This window comes from Amphiura filiformis, chromosome 10, assembly GCF_039555335.1.
Source record: "Amphiura filiformis chromosome 10, Afil_fr2py, whole genome shotgun sequence".
In the NCBI taxonomy this organism is placed as follows: domain Eukaryota; kingdom Metazoa; phylum Echinodermata; class Ophiuroidea; order Amphilepidida; family Amphiuridae; genus Amphiura; species Amphiura filiformis.
The window spans coordinates 50,567,411-50,585,507 of record NC_092637.1 but is presented as its reverse complement, the minus strand read 5'-3'; the positions used below and the strand labels follow the sequence as shown (position 1 = coordinate 50,585,507).

The window sequence follows — 18,097 nt, the reverse complement described above, 5'->3', positions numbered from 1 at the left end:
ATCTTTTCCACCAATGAAGGTGAATTCAACCGGCAAATCTACCGAAGTCAAATCACCGTTGGGGGAGTATATTACTGCTTTCACTTCACGTCTTAAAGTAAGCGTACGGAAAATTAATGTGCATCAATGTCGGGTAGGGGTATACATCCTTCTTCTTGTTATCGGATACTGCTTAACGTCCTAAGTGGAACAAGGCAAGCAGGAGTTTTGTTTCAGTTTGCACATCGAAATTAAGTTATACTTTTGAAAGTACATGCAAACTATATAATTCTCGAGGAACAACATGATCGCCCGACCTAAGACCGTGATTGGCCAAGTATTATTAAAAGACGTGCTTACTCCGTAATCATTTGGTAGTACGCTCCCGATATACAGTAGGCCAAATAATTAAGGTACCAGTTATGTTCACCCCCTGTATATCCTAAACAAAGACAGATATGTGATGCGATCAAGCAAAATCAGTCGGAACTCGGAAATTTTCAGTTTCTTATAGGATAGTAAACAGCATTGAAATTGAAGAACCAGTTCCAAAGATATGAGCGATTAAATAGTTCCCAAAACAAAAGGAAACAAAAGGAAATATTTCCTTTGTATGGCTATATATCAAAATCAATATGTCCGAGTTCCGACTGATTTTACTTGATCGCATCACATATGTCATAATCGGAACCAGCAGCCAATAGCCACATATTTTAGCTCGAATTTAAGACCTCATTTGTTGAAATTGTTCAAGGAATAAAGACACGACGATTCATAAACTCAAGGAAGATGCCAATGTAAAAGTTTCAGTTTGCTCCATATTATGCCCTATTGATTTGTACACAACGAGTTCTTGAACAAGAGAACTAGCGCCGTACTTCCATTGATTAGCACGTTAAAACTAGCGTCGTACTTTCATTGATTATAACCCAAAAGTGCAACTTTTGATTTCGTTTCTTCATTAGGTTTTAGATCACTGTTTTTTCAACCAATTTCAACAAGTAAGGTCTTAAATCAGAGCTAAAGAGGACAGGTATTGGGTGCTTGTTTTAATCTTACATATTTGTCTTTATTTAGGATACAGGGGTGAACACAACTGGTACCTTAATTTTTTTGGCTTACTGTATGTGCGTGCCCGAGTTACCTCTTATGGTCGAGAATTAGATACTTTGCCTATAATAGTGGTGAGAATTATTGGAGTGTGTGCGAGAGGGGATGGGGCGATGGGCAGATAGATATCTATTTAGACAGTGCGAAAGAACAATTGTTACAAGGGTAACGTTTGATGAACATGAACATTTGTTCAAAACTGATAATTATAGAGTCACTGTACAAGAGATGATAATATTCTATGTTTACAATTTATATCTCGGAGAATTGTAAAATCATGAGTTTCTATTGGGAAAAAGTTAACAGCCTGACATCCCGGCAAGAATGAACTGTGTTGCAGTTTTTCCACAGAATTCACAACTTCTAAGTTCTATCCCCGATTTTCACAATATTAACGTGTTGTTAAAACAGTAGTAAGATATTACAGATATCATAAATCATTAAAAAAATCATAAATAGGAGACAAAAATCTACAGATAATACCGCTTGTTCCAAAATTATTTTTGAATAGTGTAAGACATTCCAAAATCTTTTTCAAAGGCGAAGACAAACTGGCGAACTCTATCGGTGAATAAACATTTCTACTTTGAAGTGATCATTCCAGGATGAGGGCGTGCTTAACGCTTTATTTACGTATCTACAGAGGATGGACTCATGCGTCAATTTGCCGCAGATTTCGTAGATGATTTTTATATTTTGGCAAATGACATCGCATATTTTAAATCTTCCAGTGAACATTCCAAACTAAACCCACTTCGGCACACTGATCGGATTAAGAGTCGTTTTAGAGTTAGATAACATTTTGTTCATGAGTTCTGTCTGATGTAAACTCAACTTTCTGAACACCCCTGAGCAGTGGATGGGAGTGGGATGTGGTTGGCAGGGCAAAGTAAATTTCGTGTGGGGGATGGTCAAAATAATTCCTGGGGGTTATGTGGAGTGGCGGTCTGGGAATGTTTGGTATTTTTGTTGGGAGGGCACCCTTGCAACCCACCCTATCCCGTAGTGCCGCCTCTGCCCCTGTGTTTTTGTTATGCGGTTTAAAACATTTTTAAAGTACAAAATAACCACTGTCTACATTTAACAAAATGTAAGCAGCCTCTCAATTTACACTTAGTATCGTTTGTATTTTCCTCTCATCCGAAAACTCGGTCTATTAACTCTGTTTATCTTGAGTTTGTTTTTATTATCAATTACATCCAAACCCACGGTTGTTTATTATTCAAGAAACTATATGTGTGTAAATTGAGTATTTACATTATTTAAGTTATTCTTTACATTTTTCATGATAAGAATTTGTTTGAAAATTCCCTTTTTCCATCACTAACTTAATTTCCCCGTGTTTTCTCTTTTTCTGAGATTGTCGGGGGCGCCCTGCCCCTCCCACGGCAGCTTAACACACATTTCATTGTAAGCCTGTAATCCTTTCAAATCGAAAGAATACAATTCATGTATTGACAAATGATGAGTAAACAGACAAGGAAACTAAAATTTAATATTATGTGATTTTTTTTTTCATTTTGTAATATAGGTTTACCCATAGTTGGGATTTAACACAAATTTCGCTATTATAAAGAAAACTTCCTGTTATGGCAACAATGATGTGTAATTCTTTGGAATCGAAATGATCCAATTCAATTATTTTAAGATTCTTTTTCAATTTTTAAAAGAGTTTTGTTTTTAACCACGATATCAGACGTTCCGTACATCAACAGTGTGTATTTGTGTAGTCAAAATATACGTTCACTCGAAAGTGTATTAGCAAGAAGATATTGTAATCAATCCAACGTTTCAACCAAAAACATAATAACGGTGCAAGCTTAATTTTAAAATATCTGGGACGATTTGATGACATAAAGAAGATAAATTAAGTACAAATCATTTTTCAGTTTTTATTTAAAAACGTTTAATCATGGTAATTAAAGCAACGTTATAGATTTAAAAAAAAATATGTATATTCTATTGAACTTCGAAAGTGGACAAGACAGGAAAATTGCACTAACATTTCTCAATTAGGTATCTCTTTGAGATTCCTTAAATTCTGTGTAAGAAATTGTTGACATTATATCCATAATAAATTCAAGTTTCTGACGATACAGTTATTCCAAGGGTACCTTATTATTAAACAAAAGATCGAGTGGTTCTTCTAAGATTTATTATATCATAGTTTAAGGGTTGAAATCAGAGGATGATTTAAGCACTTCCCAGCAAGTCTTGCGGTTAGCACAGCTGTGTGAGTGAACATGACACCACTGCCCGCCCACTTGCATACACACGTGCATGGTTAAATTTGAATTTGGACAGATATATTTACAATAAAAACACCTTCAAAAGGTTGGTCGATTTCACATTTTATGTTATGTACAGAAGGCATGAATTATCCTTCATGCATACATCACTTTAGATCTGAAACCGACCAAGTAATAATGACACACGGGCAATTCTTAAACAACATCTTTTGCACAGAGTTCAATGGGATTTGAAAAGTAAAGTGGCAGTTGAAACTCTAGTGATAACACTTTTACAGTGCATGATGGGGCTTCCTTAAATCATCCTCTGGGTTGAAATCAAAACTCGACCAGTGGTTGACCGCCGTTTCCGTCCGGTTCCGTCCGGTTTCTATTGTTCTTAACAATGGAAACTGGACGAAACCGGCGATCAACCGATTGATTTTGTTTTCATCCCTAAAGTTATAATAAATATTCGAAGACCAACCAGTTTGCTTATTCTATTGTTGAAATAACTGCATCATCAGAAATTTTGATAATGGGTAATATAATCCGTTCTAGAAATTGAATTTTATGAAAAATATTTTCAAAAGGTGCCACGGATATTATAAATATTGTAAGAACGGAGCAGTAAATTGTAAGAATTCACCTATTTACTTTAATATGTTTTTTTAGGGTTTAAAATACCCAAAATGTTTTTGAGACGAAATAGTACTTTCCTGGACATCCTATGTTCCTGATATACAGCATTTTGTTAGCTACAAAGTTATATGTTCTAAATCTAAATTACTAATATTGCCTTTTAAATATAAACAAAATCTGTTATATATGAACATACTGCGTTTAATATAGGTTTTCCCGGTCAATTTTGCAATTTGTGCGTTCGATTTAATAAAATTGTCATTCGTTTTCGCGCAAGATTGAATGATCGCAACGAATCCCGATTTCTTTTTCGCATTATGAGCAATCGATTTCATTTCAGTTCAATCAAATTAATGTAAGATCAGAACAATTCATTATTGGGAATTCAATTTCGTTATTGAATGTTTCAATTTCACCATTGGACGTCGAATTTAAAGAAATAGACAATCAATTTCACCATAGATGCATGATGGACTGCGAAACGTTGTTAATCCGATTTTCAATTTCATGCATTGACAATCTAATTAGCGAAAAGGAATTCAATTTGAAATTATGCGCATTTTCAAGTATACTGACATAGGCTTATAGCTTTACGTTGCTGCAGGAAAAAAGGTGAGTAGTCCTATGTAACACAGAATAAACACACAAATGTTTTAATGGGTAATGCTTGTAATGAGAAATATACTTTAGGTATAGTGTTCAATTATAAACACATAATGCTTGCAAATACGAATACGAATGTAACATGTTAATATTGTTTTAAACACAAGAACGTATTAAAATATGTTTAAAACATCGCTTAACACGTTCGGGTGTTAACAATATTAACACTTAAACATGTTAATCTTCACGTTTCCAGGATTTCATGTGTTTATAATTGAACACTCACTATTCCGACGCACCTTCACTGCAAAAATTATTAACATGTTCAAATGTTTTTGCATACACCTCAAAATTTAATAAAATGTTATACTAGGCCTGTAATCATATTATCCAGATTTTTTCACACAATGAAATGGACACGAAATGGGTCTATATTAAAATTAAACAGGTTGTGATGTGAAGGATGTGTTTACAAGTTGACTGCAAAATATGCTTAGCTATTTAATTTCTGGATGTTGTTTTGACTGTGTTCATTTAGTTTTTATTCTTATACGACGGTACATATACAATTAAAAATACGAAGATTTTAAAAGACCCATATAAATCGTTAGAAGAAGCAGATATATTTTTGTATGATTAACTACACTGAGCTTGATTGAACTATGGGACATACATCACTTTATGGTGTCTGAACTAAACCGGGAAAATGCTTTTAAATATATAATTAGTTATAATTCATTTCATTTTTACTAGGTCTTTCAATTAGGCAATTTTTAACACTACTTAAAACTATGTTTTCCCTTCACATTTAATATAGCAACGTGCTTGTTTGAACAATGTCGATGACACATGTATCTAATGCTTTTAAGCATTAGATACATGTGTTAAAATATAAACACGATAAATAGCATTTTCATATTTGAACCATTGTAAAATATATAAGAACTTCTGGATTTGATTCTGCACTTCGCGAATTCGATTGAACATTTTTCCATTTTGAATTCGCATATATGAATTTGTATTTCCAAATAGGCTCTGAATTCAAGGCTACGTGAATTTGGCTGCACAATTTGCGAAATTTGCTGCACAATGTGCGAAATTGGGTGCATTATTTAGAATTTTGAATGCGTATTAAATGAAATAGATTGCACATTCGCTAAATTGAAATCGAGAATGTAAGCGTTCATTCAATTTCGCGCGAAAAGGAATGACACTTATACTAAACTGAACGACCAAAGTTTGAAATTGGACGGGAAAACCTATATATATTTGTGTTGTTTTGAAAAAAACTAGTCTATTTTAAAAATGTATTTAACAAAATAGCAAAATACATCTCTTTTTGGGCTACAATGTTCTGACATTGAAGTTCTCTGGTCAGGGGCTATTTTAACGTGCCTCCTGACACGTTCGTGCAGCGAGATTAAAAATCCGTGCAGTGACAATGAAAGATCCGTGCTTAAAATATGCAGTTGAGATGCTTAGGGAGAGCACGTGTCCTGAGCGCCTTCCGAGCAGTAAAAGTCAAAATTTTGCGCGCTTTTTCGTGGAAAGCGGTCCCTGGGTTGAGCATTTCTCTGGATATAGCCATAGTCTATGATATAGCGCGGTTTGTTTCTGGATTGCTACTATTCTCGGCATACGTTGTTTGCTCTTGGAATTCATCAAGTCAAGAGTTTGTCTTCCCTCATCTTCTCTAGTAAATAGTGGCAAGGCTCGTAAAGGGGGAATATAATTAAATATATTCGCTTTATATTTATCGGAATTAATTCCAGTTCACCGCACATCTAACAACACAGGTAACTAATCGAAGATAAATTTAAGTATTGTTACACTACAGATCATAAAGCTTTTATTAAAAGCAAGTACTACAAGAAACTTATGGAAAGTAAGTCCAGTTCAAAGAACATCTTACGACGCACTTAAAAAGTAGCTGCACATATTAAATACCACTTTTACTATTACTACACTACAGATAAAAGCTTTTAAAATTTTATTCTGTCTATACAAAGTACAAAAGCCGTTTCATACAACTATTTACATTATAATAAAGACCTGTAATCGTAAGTTCTACAAAAACATTATTATCACGGCCCTTCTTTGACAGATATCACAACAAATATGTCGAATGGGTTTAGATATATTCAATAAAGTAAAACAAATCATACTGGGAAAATAAGTATTCACGTTAGTTTCTGCTATTAAGCTTAAGTAGAGAGTAAGAATGGTAGGAATTATTGTAAAAAGTTTGAAAAGCATGAAGACACAGTGACTACCCAGCAAACACAAAACGTTTTTGACATCGTTCGCAAAAGGTTATAAAAGGTTTAGAGAAAACGTTTAAATGTCGGGTTACATAAAGGGTATATTAAGGGTATAAAACGTTTTCATAACATTAAAAAACATTTTTTTTGATGATTTACTGCTCAGCAAATACAAAATGTTTTACAGAAAACGTTTAAATGTCGGGTTATATAAAGGGTATAAAAACGTTTTAATAACATTAAAAAAACATTTGTGAAAACTTCAAACAAAACATTCTAAACAGAATGTTATTTTGGGGTTGAAAAAATATATTGCGAAAAATGTTTGCCCAAAATATTTGCAATAACGTTTTAAAAATGTTTTCATGACCTTTATATAACCCGACATTTAAATGTTATTAAAATATTTTGAAATAAACATTTTAAGAACATTTTTGTGCTGGGTTCAAATATTTTAACATAATGTTATTTAAATGTTGACAAAATATTTGGCAAAAAATGTTTGCAAAAATAGTGTACAATAATATTTTGAACACATTTTAAAAATATTGTTGTAGTGCGTTTTCATACAAAACGTTTTAAAACGTTTTCATGACCTTTATATAACCCTACATTTTAATGTTATTAAAACGTTTTTACCTAAACCAAAAGCCAAAATATAACTTATTTAAAACGTTTTTAAAACGTTTTTGTGTTTGCTGGGTATTTGCTTCTTTTCCTTTTGCAACATTTGTTGTTACATTATGATTTACAAAAGTACAATACGTATTGTGTTGAGTTTTAAAATACTTGTTTTACGCTCACATTTATTCATTATACGTAATGATAAAAGAAAATGAACCTAAATTCACCTCACGCGAATGTAGAAGAAATTCCGAATATCTAAAGCTCAAAAGGTTTCAACTAAAGGCAACCGAAATCCAGACTGATTATCTTCGCAGAATGTGTAAGAAAGCTACTTTAAATGTTTTGTTCACCCAAATTTATTGAGTGTGGCGATGGCTGTGCGGCGAATTTATGTATTACCGATCTTGTACTTTTATATATCGTTGTTTCAAAGCACTGTTTCTGAGTTCACAGAGTTTGCATATCCACCTTTTTTAGGATTGTCTTCATCACAAGTGGTGCTGATATCTGTGTTCTTCATGTTGGAGAATCCGAATACTTCAAGGAATGCCTTGCGATATCCCGGGTTGCTGCCACCATATATGAGGGGATTGATGCAAAAGTTTACCGGTGAAGATAAGTGTGACAGCCAATGGAAAAAGTAAAGCACGCCGCGAGAATATATAAGAACTCCCGTGTAATCGTATACCAGAATGGCAACGTTCCAGACCTCCCATGGACCAAGCAGCATGAATATAGCTATTCCATTGATGATCAACATTCGTGCTACGTCTCTGCTTGCTCGATGTGCCGCGGTAAGAATATGTGACGCTTTGAGTGTTCTGATAATTGCATAATACATGATCGCGTTTGCTGTAAATACGAACACGAATTGAACCGTATCATAGATAAGGAGCATATGATGGCACCAGGAACATGATGGTTGACAGGTTTGGAACACCAACATAGTGACGTTTGCAGCATTAGATGGCTGTGTAATCTCAGCACATATGTTGACTTCTTCGTTCCCTACAAGTCCTGTAATTGCGAAAATGAAACCTACAAACCAACAACCTGCAGATATGTGTCTTGCTCGGGATCGACCTTTAAACCGTTGATATTGCACAGGCTTACAGATCGCAACGTATCTTTCTGCCGCTACAATGAAAATGAAATTGACTCCAACGAAGTAATTGAAAAACATCAAGAAATCAAAGGCATGATAATAGCTACACCCAGTCCTTGTTCCCGGTTGGAATTCGTATTCCGGAGATTTCAAGTAGGTGATGAGAAATCGAAGAGTATGTAATAATACTGAGACGATGTCCGATATGGATAGTTGAACGAGAAAGAGATTGGTAATTGTGTGCATCTGTGGACCTCGATAAACGACGTACAGAAATGCTATATTGAAAAGCAAGCCAAAAACCGTAAAAGTTGGCAAAATACCGATAATAATAGCAATAGCCCATGGCTGATAATGTAAATATTCTAATTCATCACTGGTGATGAAGGAGCAATTTTCTGTGTCCATTGCTGCTGACTGTACCTGGATCACCTCCGTTGTTAAATAACATGCGTGAAGGAGAATCGGCTTAGCATTGTATTTTATACCTCTTTTGTTATAACGATCATACCATTTTAGCAGGGGGTAATTGTGAAAAAAGAGACAAACTGCAGAGTAAAACCACGTGTTTATGTAGCACAGTTAAACCAGACCACTGCCCTTTACAGAAACCACCTAACTTAATATTGTATGAACTTTTCAAAGAAGTATGTTGCAACTGTAAATGTGAAAAAAGAGACAAACTGCAGAGTAAAACCACGTGTTTATGTAGCACAATTAAACCAGACCACTGCCCTTAACAGAAACCACCTAACTTAATATTGTATGAACTTTTCAAAGAAGTATGTTGCAACAATACATCCTGTGTTTAATTTGAACTTTTGCTATTTCCGATTTAGGTTAAAATATGGCGAGTGTAGTACATAACAAACAACTAGCATGTACTTCCCGGTTCCGTACTGATTGATTTATCTTCTTCAGCACAAAATGGGGAAGTACAGTTTACTCTTATAGGTTTCAGCTTTGGTTGTAAAATGGTCACACGTGTTTCACAAAGCGAAATTAGATCATACAATTCACGCACGTAGGCCTATAGTGATTTCCTTGAGTATCCAGTTTATTAAACTGTTCAATCTTTCTTTGTTATACTTTTTAAATTCAAATGTTTCAAAGACCAAACAACATAGTATGATAGGACAAATGGACACACATCCATTCACACATATCGTCAGCCTACTACGCTAATTGGATAGAGTCATTTTTTTGTTATTATCAGAACGAAGTACAGCATATGTTGAAATCTTTACACAAGGACAAATACTAATGAGATAAATGAAAGTATTAAAATGATCATAGATAATTATAATGATTACGTAACTGATGCATGTTTCAACCATCAAATACTGCTGTTTTTGTGTTTGTTTTTTGTTGGTTTTTTGTTGCCAAATTTTGCATTTCAAAAAAATAAAAATAATAATAACAATTTGAATGACTTTCCCTTCACCTTTAAGCGATTTATAATCAACTTATTCAATATTTTTAGATTTTCGCTGAGATCACTAAATGGGACTTGAAATGTTATACATTCTTCAATTGGCACAATCAGTCTTTTAACTTTTACAATATTACAGACATTTTCAAACATATACAACAACGACAATGTTTCAATATTTACTTAATATCAGAAAAAAACACGATATAGAAACAAGGAAGAAATCGTTCATGAGAGAGGAGTAGGGAAAAACTAGGCAGAAATAAAAGATACAAAACCAAGGAATAAAAAAATGAGAAAGAAATTAAGCAGAAATAGAACTTATGAATAGAAGGAAATGAGGAAGTATATAATAATATGGGTCGAACACCGGGGTCGAACAAAGAAGTACATGACAAATAACATCGAAAGCGATAAAAAAAAATAGCAAGTTTAAAATGAAAAACAAGGAATAGAAAATGAAAATTGGTAGGAGGAGACAAAACAACATACTTTCACTCCATTGTTCAAAATGTGTCGTACCACATTGTTTACCATTAGAAAAATACATACATCAAGGCTGTTAACTTTCTGCACCTTTGTTTACATTACATATTGAAGTTTTGGCCTGTCATATGAGAAAGGAGTAACACTTTGGCTTCATAATTCGTCGTCTGTATTCCATAGTGGCGTATAGTGGGGCGCCGCGAATAAACAACTTTTCGAGAAAATCGGGTTAGAAGAAATGCCAATTTTAAATCGAGTTGTGTAAATCAGACATTCATTACAATTTGTAAATGATGTGAAATTTCTGTAGTAAACTAAATATATTTTATTGTTATATATTTTTCAAAAGAAATAAATACATACTATTGCTGGCAAACTGAAAATAAAAAGCAAACAACTATACGTCACTATGGAAAACAAAAAAAAACCGCAATACCCTAACCTAACGTTAACCTTACGCCACCTCGGTCGCCGTGTAATCCCTATGGCGTTACTTTTCGTCGTTTGTATTCCATAGTGGCGTATAGGTCCGATACGTGTACGCCACTATGACATACAATGTTTTTCATTTTTGCCGATATTTCATAATTATAAAATGTGTATAAAAAGTGGCGTATGGTCGATACGCCATTATGGAATACAAAAAATTTCACTTTGTAGCTATACGCCACATTTAATTAATTAATTACTTATTAATTAGCTAGTTTTGACTGATGAGACTTAGAAAAATAAAAAAGAACATCATTAAAACATATGTGCCAATTTTCAAAAAATGACCAAAAATCACTATACGCCACTATGGAATACAGCCGACGAATTATTGTAAGAGATAACATAGTGAATAATGTATCATATACTGTGGATTATATTACTGAACTTGTTATCATATGAGCAGAATGTTGGTCATCTTTGTCAAATATTGCGTGATTTTAATGTTCTGTATTGCATTCGGAATAAAGCTGAAGCGGATGGGGAAAGAATAAAGAATAAGACAAATAAATGTGAAGTCGGCAGGCGAAAAATGTTTACTAAGACTTACCTTTAAAATTACGTCACTTGACAACCAAAAATTACGATAAGGATAATTGCTGAAAAACGATACTGTCACTGCTTAACATATTTTCTCCCGAATTGAAATAACTTTCTGCACCCCCTATAACCGTAGAAAATGTTAAATTGTAATGATACTACAAATGGAAAACTTATCAAACCTAACTGCTAAGATAACTGCTCGGGTTAGATATACACGTTTGTGCTAATGTTTTCTAATCAGAAACGAGTCTCCGAGTATTTCTAATTTTTACTGGGGCCCGAGCACTGAAGAAGACCTCAGCATCGTTGGATTTAGGTGTTTTTGCTGACTTCGAACTTTTGCCATGTGACTTTTGCCTGACACGGCGTTTATTTTATAGGCATATTGGTCTAACGGCTCGCATCCAAACACTTTACTCGGAAAACAACTTTTATCACCTACTATGCGTGCCGACGTAGCAACCTTGTCATCTAAGAAAATATAAACCCTTTAATCAATAATAGTCAAAAATATCCGTGTTTTTCGGTAAATTACACAGTAAAATTCCATTGAAAAAAGTGGCGGCGCTGTTTAACGAGGCTCATTATGACGTCAATACCCTTTTGCTATCAAAAAGTTGGTATGATCGACTTGCAGTTATCCCGACTGCACTGCTGGTCATCATCAAACGCTATTTGCAGATGATCTGATGTAGACTATGCCATAGTCGAATTTTGATAAATACAAATATGTTATTATTAATCATGATGAACGCATCCTGTTGGAACTCAAAATTATATTGATGTGTATTATAATTAATAGTAAAATGGTCATAAAGAATTTATAATTAGTGACAATAAAAGTATACGATATCCAGAAGAGGGGTTATGGTTTGTGCCTCTTTTTCAACATTGCTGGTAATAAATATCAAACAGTCATAATTGGCGGTCATTTCATATCATCCCCAAGTCAACGAGGTTCAGGACCGTCCTCTCATTGTTAATTGTTGGTTATACATACCTAGACAAAATACAATTAGGGATTCAATCATGTTTCACCGTTGTTCATCACCGTTTAATAACGATAAAAATAGGGGGTGGGACTATACTCGAACGTGGGACTATACTCGGACGAATACGGTAATATTTTCGTGAAAGATAAACAAATAAGCAAGTAAACAAACAAAAAGATATATATAGTTGACCATTGAATTTTCGAACTACTGGACCGCGAAGATTATCAAGTTTGTTCACCTAATTTTCAGAATAGCGCCACTTGTAATATTACCTAGAAACTGGCGTCTTGAGAAATGCATTTAAAATCTGAATAAAAGTACTGAGTCTTTTTAAATCTTGGCAGATGCTTGGATTCAAGCCTACATTTAATACCTGGCACAAATTTTGCACAAAATCTGCCAATTTATTTTGATTTTGATATTGATTTAATGTTGGTCAACTTTTACCGAAATGCAAAAACACTGCATCGGGACGGAAAGCGTTTAGAGACATTATTTGGTGATGTGAAATCTGTATGTTAGGGCAGCACTGTGTTTAAATTGCTGTGATAATACTGATAGTTTTGGTTCGGTTATTTAAAGTGGTTATAAGTCCTTCATAAACCCTTTTCCAATGCCCAGGAAAAAAAACCACGTACAACAAACGTGATTTAAACATTTATTGGTTAATTTTATAACCTTTCCTCTTTATGTTAAAAACTGTTTAATATGTACAACAACATCCAAAATTTAGGGTTAAAAAGACAAAACAACCGACGTTTCGGGAGCATAAAAACATCCCTTTTGCAAGGTTAAAACAAGTAGCACTAGTAGCTAGCACTGCAAGAGATTAATTGAGAAAAGTTCAGTGGAAATTATCTGGAAATATTACAACAGGATTTAAATTGATATTCTGATAATGTTTCTAATAATGCTGCTGACATTAATTCATTTAAGTATCATCAGACGCATACAAAGTTTTGGCTCTCTAATCGAAATTATATATTCATATGTAAATACTTCAAACAGTCAAACCAGAAACAGTACATCACATTATAATAATTATAATGATTAAACCAGAAAGAAGTACAGCAAAAATATCAATAAAGCTTTGGGGGCAAATTCAAACAAAAAATATATTAATTTCTGCAAAGTTGTAGTTCCGAGTTGCAAAAGCTAAAAACTGTATGGGAAATACTCCAATCCTGTGGATCCAATTTAGTCAATATTGGTTTAGGTGATCCCACAGCGATTATTATTGTCTTAGAAGTGTCATCAGAGTTTTTCTTTTCGGTTGATTTCTCAACACAATTATATTTATCCTATATCGCATTTCGGAGGTAAATCACTTTGAGTCTATGCGAGGGTAGAAAGAGAGACAAATGTTATGGTTGATATTCTTTAAGAACACATGTATTTCGTAAAACACATGTATTTCAGTTGAAAAAACAAAACCAGGTAAAAGGAGAAACGACTACAAGGGAGGGAGGAAAAAAAATTTGGAATGAATTGGAGACGAAAGATTGGAGACAATTTAATTAGAAACTCAACTAAGCTCAGATTACATTTTTAAAAACACTTAAATATACAACTATGTTTTCAGAAGCTCAAACTGTCAAAATATCGAGTCGGGTGTAACGGATCTTCTTTCCATTTGACTTGGACCTGTTTCTCTTAGAAGAGATTGTTGTGTGTGTGGTTGTTGGTGGTGGAGTGTTGTGGTTGCCGTAACAAGAGCATTTCTATGAAGTTTACATTCCAACCGTCTTACCGCAATCATGGACAGCCCGTTTAGCGGAGATGTGTAATTGACCGTGCAAATCCGCCTAATAACAATGTATTTGAGAGTGCGTCCCCTATAGAGGCCCTGCATGAAATTATCGATTGGCTCCAAACGAAGGATTTGAGCCGGTATATATCCTTCACCTTAGTTATGGCGGAGTGCAGTCCATTCAATCAAATGTTGTCATTAACCTATTTGATCGTAGTGCAGGGTTATGTGTGTGAGACGAACTGTCACGGTAGATTGCAATCATGCTTTTGTTGAATGCATTTGAGTAGTCCGTCATATTTACGGGATGATACGTCACATGCAAGGCCTCTAAAGATTTCCCATTGTGAAATAAAATGTATTTAATTTGTGTAAAACGTGTCAACGTCACAGGCTAGGCAAAGAACATCACGAAAAACACATCCGCATTTGAAAGTACAGGATCCCCATTTGCCAGACAAATACCCGTAGAGGTGCCCGAGGACCATTCATGTGTGGGGGTGGGGGTGTATATGTGAAGGTGGGGGGGGCTGTAACTACTCCGGCAACACGAGTCAGCACTATTCAGTTAGCTAGTCAATAGGTGGAGAGAAACAATAGAATTGAAGGACCTTACTAAGTACACTCAGTACGATACCATCACCCGTGCTTGAACCCGCACCTTTCCGATCAAAGCCCTTATCGCTTTGAATATGATCCATGTCAGGATATTAAAATGGATGATCATTGAACGAGCGCAACCAGCGACATTAGGCAAAATAACGTCTGTAAGTAATGCCGCCCTCTGTAGTTCTTATTATCACAAACACCGGTTGATAATTATCTCAGCTTCATTAGTATGTGGTAATTAGTACGATTATGTTTGAAGAACTGAAGAATGTGTGCGACCACTTTTTGGAAAAATGTGCAATGGTTACAATGTATTTAATGTAGGTGAAACTATGAAAGAATTACATGATATGAGTAAAAAAGGAGTAATGCAGGTGGACAATGTATTGTCAACTAAGAGAAACAAAGTATGATAACACTTTTAATTGATACGAGACACATATATAATTTATAACGTTGGTTTCATTAAAGTATTAGTTCTCTTTCAAAATGTATTTATTAAATATTTATTAAACATCAGTTGCTTAAGGGATCTAGAATGAGCGTTTATGGCGTTTCGACAGTATTTTTTGTGGGACATGAGAGCACCTCAGACGTATCGAATTGCATTCTGAATACGAAGCATATCTTTCTGATATCAAATAATTTTCATTTTTGAAATTCACGATATAATACAAATTTTATGACAAATTATTAAAATTTGATATTTTTCAAATTTTTGATATATAACAGTCCTCGAAATAAATTTTATAAATCTAATGATATATTCTTAAAGTGTATGTAGCTGGGAGGAAAAGCCGACGATCAATTGGAAATGTTGACCTTTTATATTTTTACATTTTCAATTGATCGTCGGCTTTTCATCCCACCTACATACACTTTAAGTATAAATCATCAGATTTATAAAGTTTACTTCAAAATACTGTTAAATATCAAAAATATCAATTTTTAATCATTTGCCATAAAATGTGTATTACATTGCGAATTTCAAAAAATCTAAATTATTTGATATCAGAAAGACATTCTTCGTATTCAGAATGCAATTTGATATGTGTGATGTGCTCTAATGTCCCACAATAAATACTGTCCAAACGTTCATACCCCTTCCCTTAATATTGTACGCTGAGATGATAATCTAAATGTAAACAATATCAACTCTGGTGCTTATACAATAGTCAATCCAATAATAGACAATCATGAAGACCATATTGAAAACAAATAGTTGAACATTGGTGGCAACATTTACACGACTGGCAATGATTACTTTGGTTTTTTGGTAGTTATAGCGACCTCTATTAATATTCTTTACATCACGGTTACATACAACATTGTAAGTATTTGTTACAACTCATAATCGGTATGTTGTTTCAGCAGCATATTTTGGATCGATGCGTATGTACCACTACTTGCATATTGTTGAACTATTCGTGCATTAGCGCCCTCTTTAAAAACCATCTTCTTAAAATAGCATTGAGATTAGAGTATATGGTACTGTACTAAGGCTTGTAATTGCAGTAAAGTCTGGAACTGTGTTATCTGCTGTCGATATTCAATAAATACAAAACAAATAAACATATACTGTATGTACATTACAGGAAGATGTTATGTCATTTACTATGAGCTGCTGCATTTAGAAATAGCATCAAAGTGGAAAGAAATATATCTGATTATCAGCTACTAATCCTCCATTGTTGCAGATAACATCGCTTATTGACTTATTGGCCAATTGCGCGGGAATACGATTCAACTTTTTGGACTGCACATGTCCAGTATAATTTTACGAGTGTGTACACGTGGCTATTAAAATCAAACAATGGCAATAAGGTAACATTTTAACATTGAAAATGACCAAAAACGCTCCATTGAACTCATTTGAAATTATTTGAAGATCAGTTTTTTTTTATTCTTACAATGTAAAACTTGACGATTTCAACATATTTGTTTCAATTTGGTGCTAAAATCTATGCAGCAGGCAACAATCGCAACAATTAAGGTTTCTTTCATCGGAACCCATCGACGCAGAAAAGTGTGATACTGCCGACTGGGATGAACTGATAAGCTATTTGTGTAAGCAACGACGAAGTCTTGCATTGTCAGCTTAGCATCTGCGGGATTTAATACCAAATGGCATTCATGCGCTGCTGCAGCAACAGTTCTTCTTTTCTGTTTGTCTCTCGACTCAACGAACAACTTTACATTATAGTCTTCAACGTTTGCTGATATATCTCGGGAGATATTTGGTTAGATTTGAAATTATTAGTATACAGATATGGATTATATGATCCCTGTGTTCTAAAATTATTCTCGGAAACAGTTGATGGAAATAAGTAGCGTAGAATCGACATTGATACTTTGAAAATTTCAGTAGTGATTTCATCTCTATTTCCCTTGTCAGTAGCATATAATTGCCTTTTGTGTATTGAATTATTGGATTTTATCAGCAACAATTGCTTCTTCTGATTTTTCCTTTTGATATTGTGTGTAAGCACTTCATAAGTGCAAGGAATACTTAAACCTATATTTCTGCGTAGATTTTAACCGCGTGATTTTTAAACGAGAAATAGAAGAATCATAACTTCGCAAAATTGCAACACCAGCACTATATTTTGGAATCGATAATATCATCAATGAATTCTTAACAAATTTCGACATTCAATAACTGAGTATATCTTAGAATCGTCATCAATCTTTTCAATACAATGGAGCCTGCATACGGATATCGTGAAACAATTGAAACATACGCTGTTAATATCTCTGCTAACGAAAACTTTTCTACTTTATACGACTTTGGCTCTGATATATGTGCAAATGGTACCGACAACTTAGCAACGTCTATTTTAGTGTTCGCTAGTATAACGTATGGATTACTATTTTTCTTTGGTGTAAGCGGCAATGCTTTAGTTGCCTTTGTGATATGGAAGAATGCCGATATGAGGAGCTCAACTAATTACTTTCTAGTGAATTTATGTATAGCGGATTTAATGGTGCTCATATTTTGTATACCATCGGGGTTACTGGAAACATTTAAGCCGATGGAATGGGTGCTTGGACCAGCAATGTGTAAGTACATGTTTGTCTTTATGTTTCGACAATTTGTCTTCAAATAGGCTACTAGCTAAATGAATGATGACTAGCTAAATGTCTAGTTATCCCCGTATAAGCGCGTTATTCTGGCGTAACAGGTTTCAGAAAATTTGGAAAAAAATGAGTAAAATTCTATTTCTTGACTGTTCCAAAT

The 18,097-nt window shown here is 34.1% G+C and overlaps 1 protein-coding gene across 1 annotated transcript in view; it reads left to right on the top strand.

The window, feature by feature from the left end:
- Window positions 1–17,515: 17,515 nt before the first annotated feature.
- LOC140161955 (cholecystokinin receptor-like) overlaps window positions 17,516–18,097 on the top strand; it is a 95,641-nt gene continuing 95,059 nt past the window's right edge. Inside the window, exon 1 of the mRNA XM_072185248.1 lies at window positions 17,516–17,919. Within this exon, the coding sequence (XP_072041349.1) occupies window positions 17,559–17,919 (361 nt within the window). The 5' untranslated portion in view covers window positions 17,516–17,558. The remainder of the gene's footprint in view (window positions 17,920–18,097) is intronic.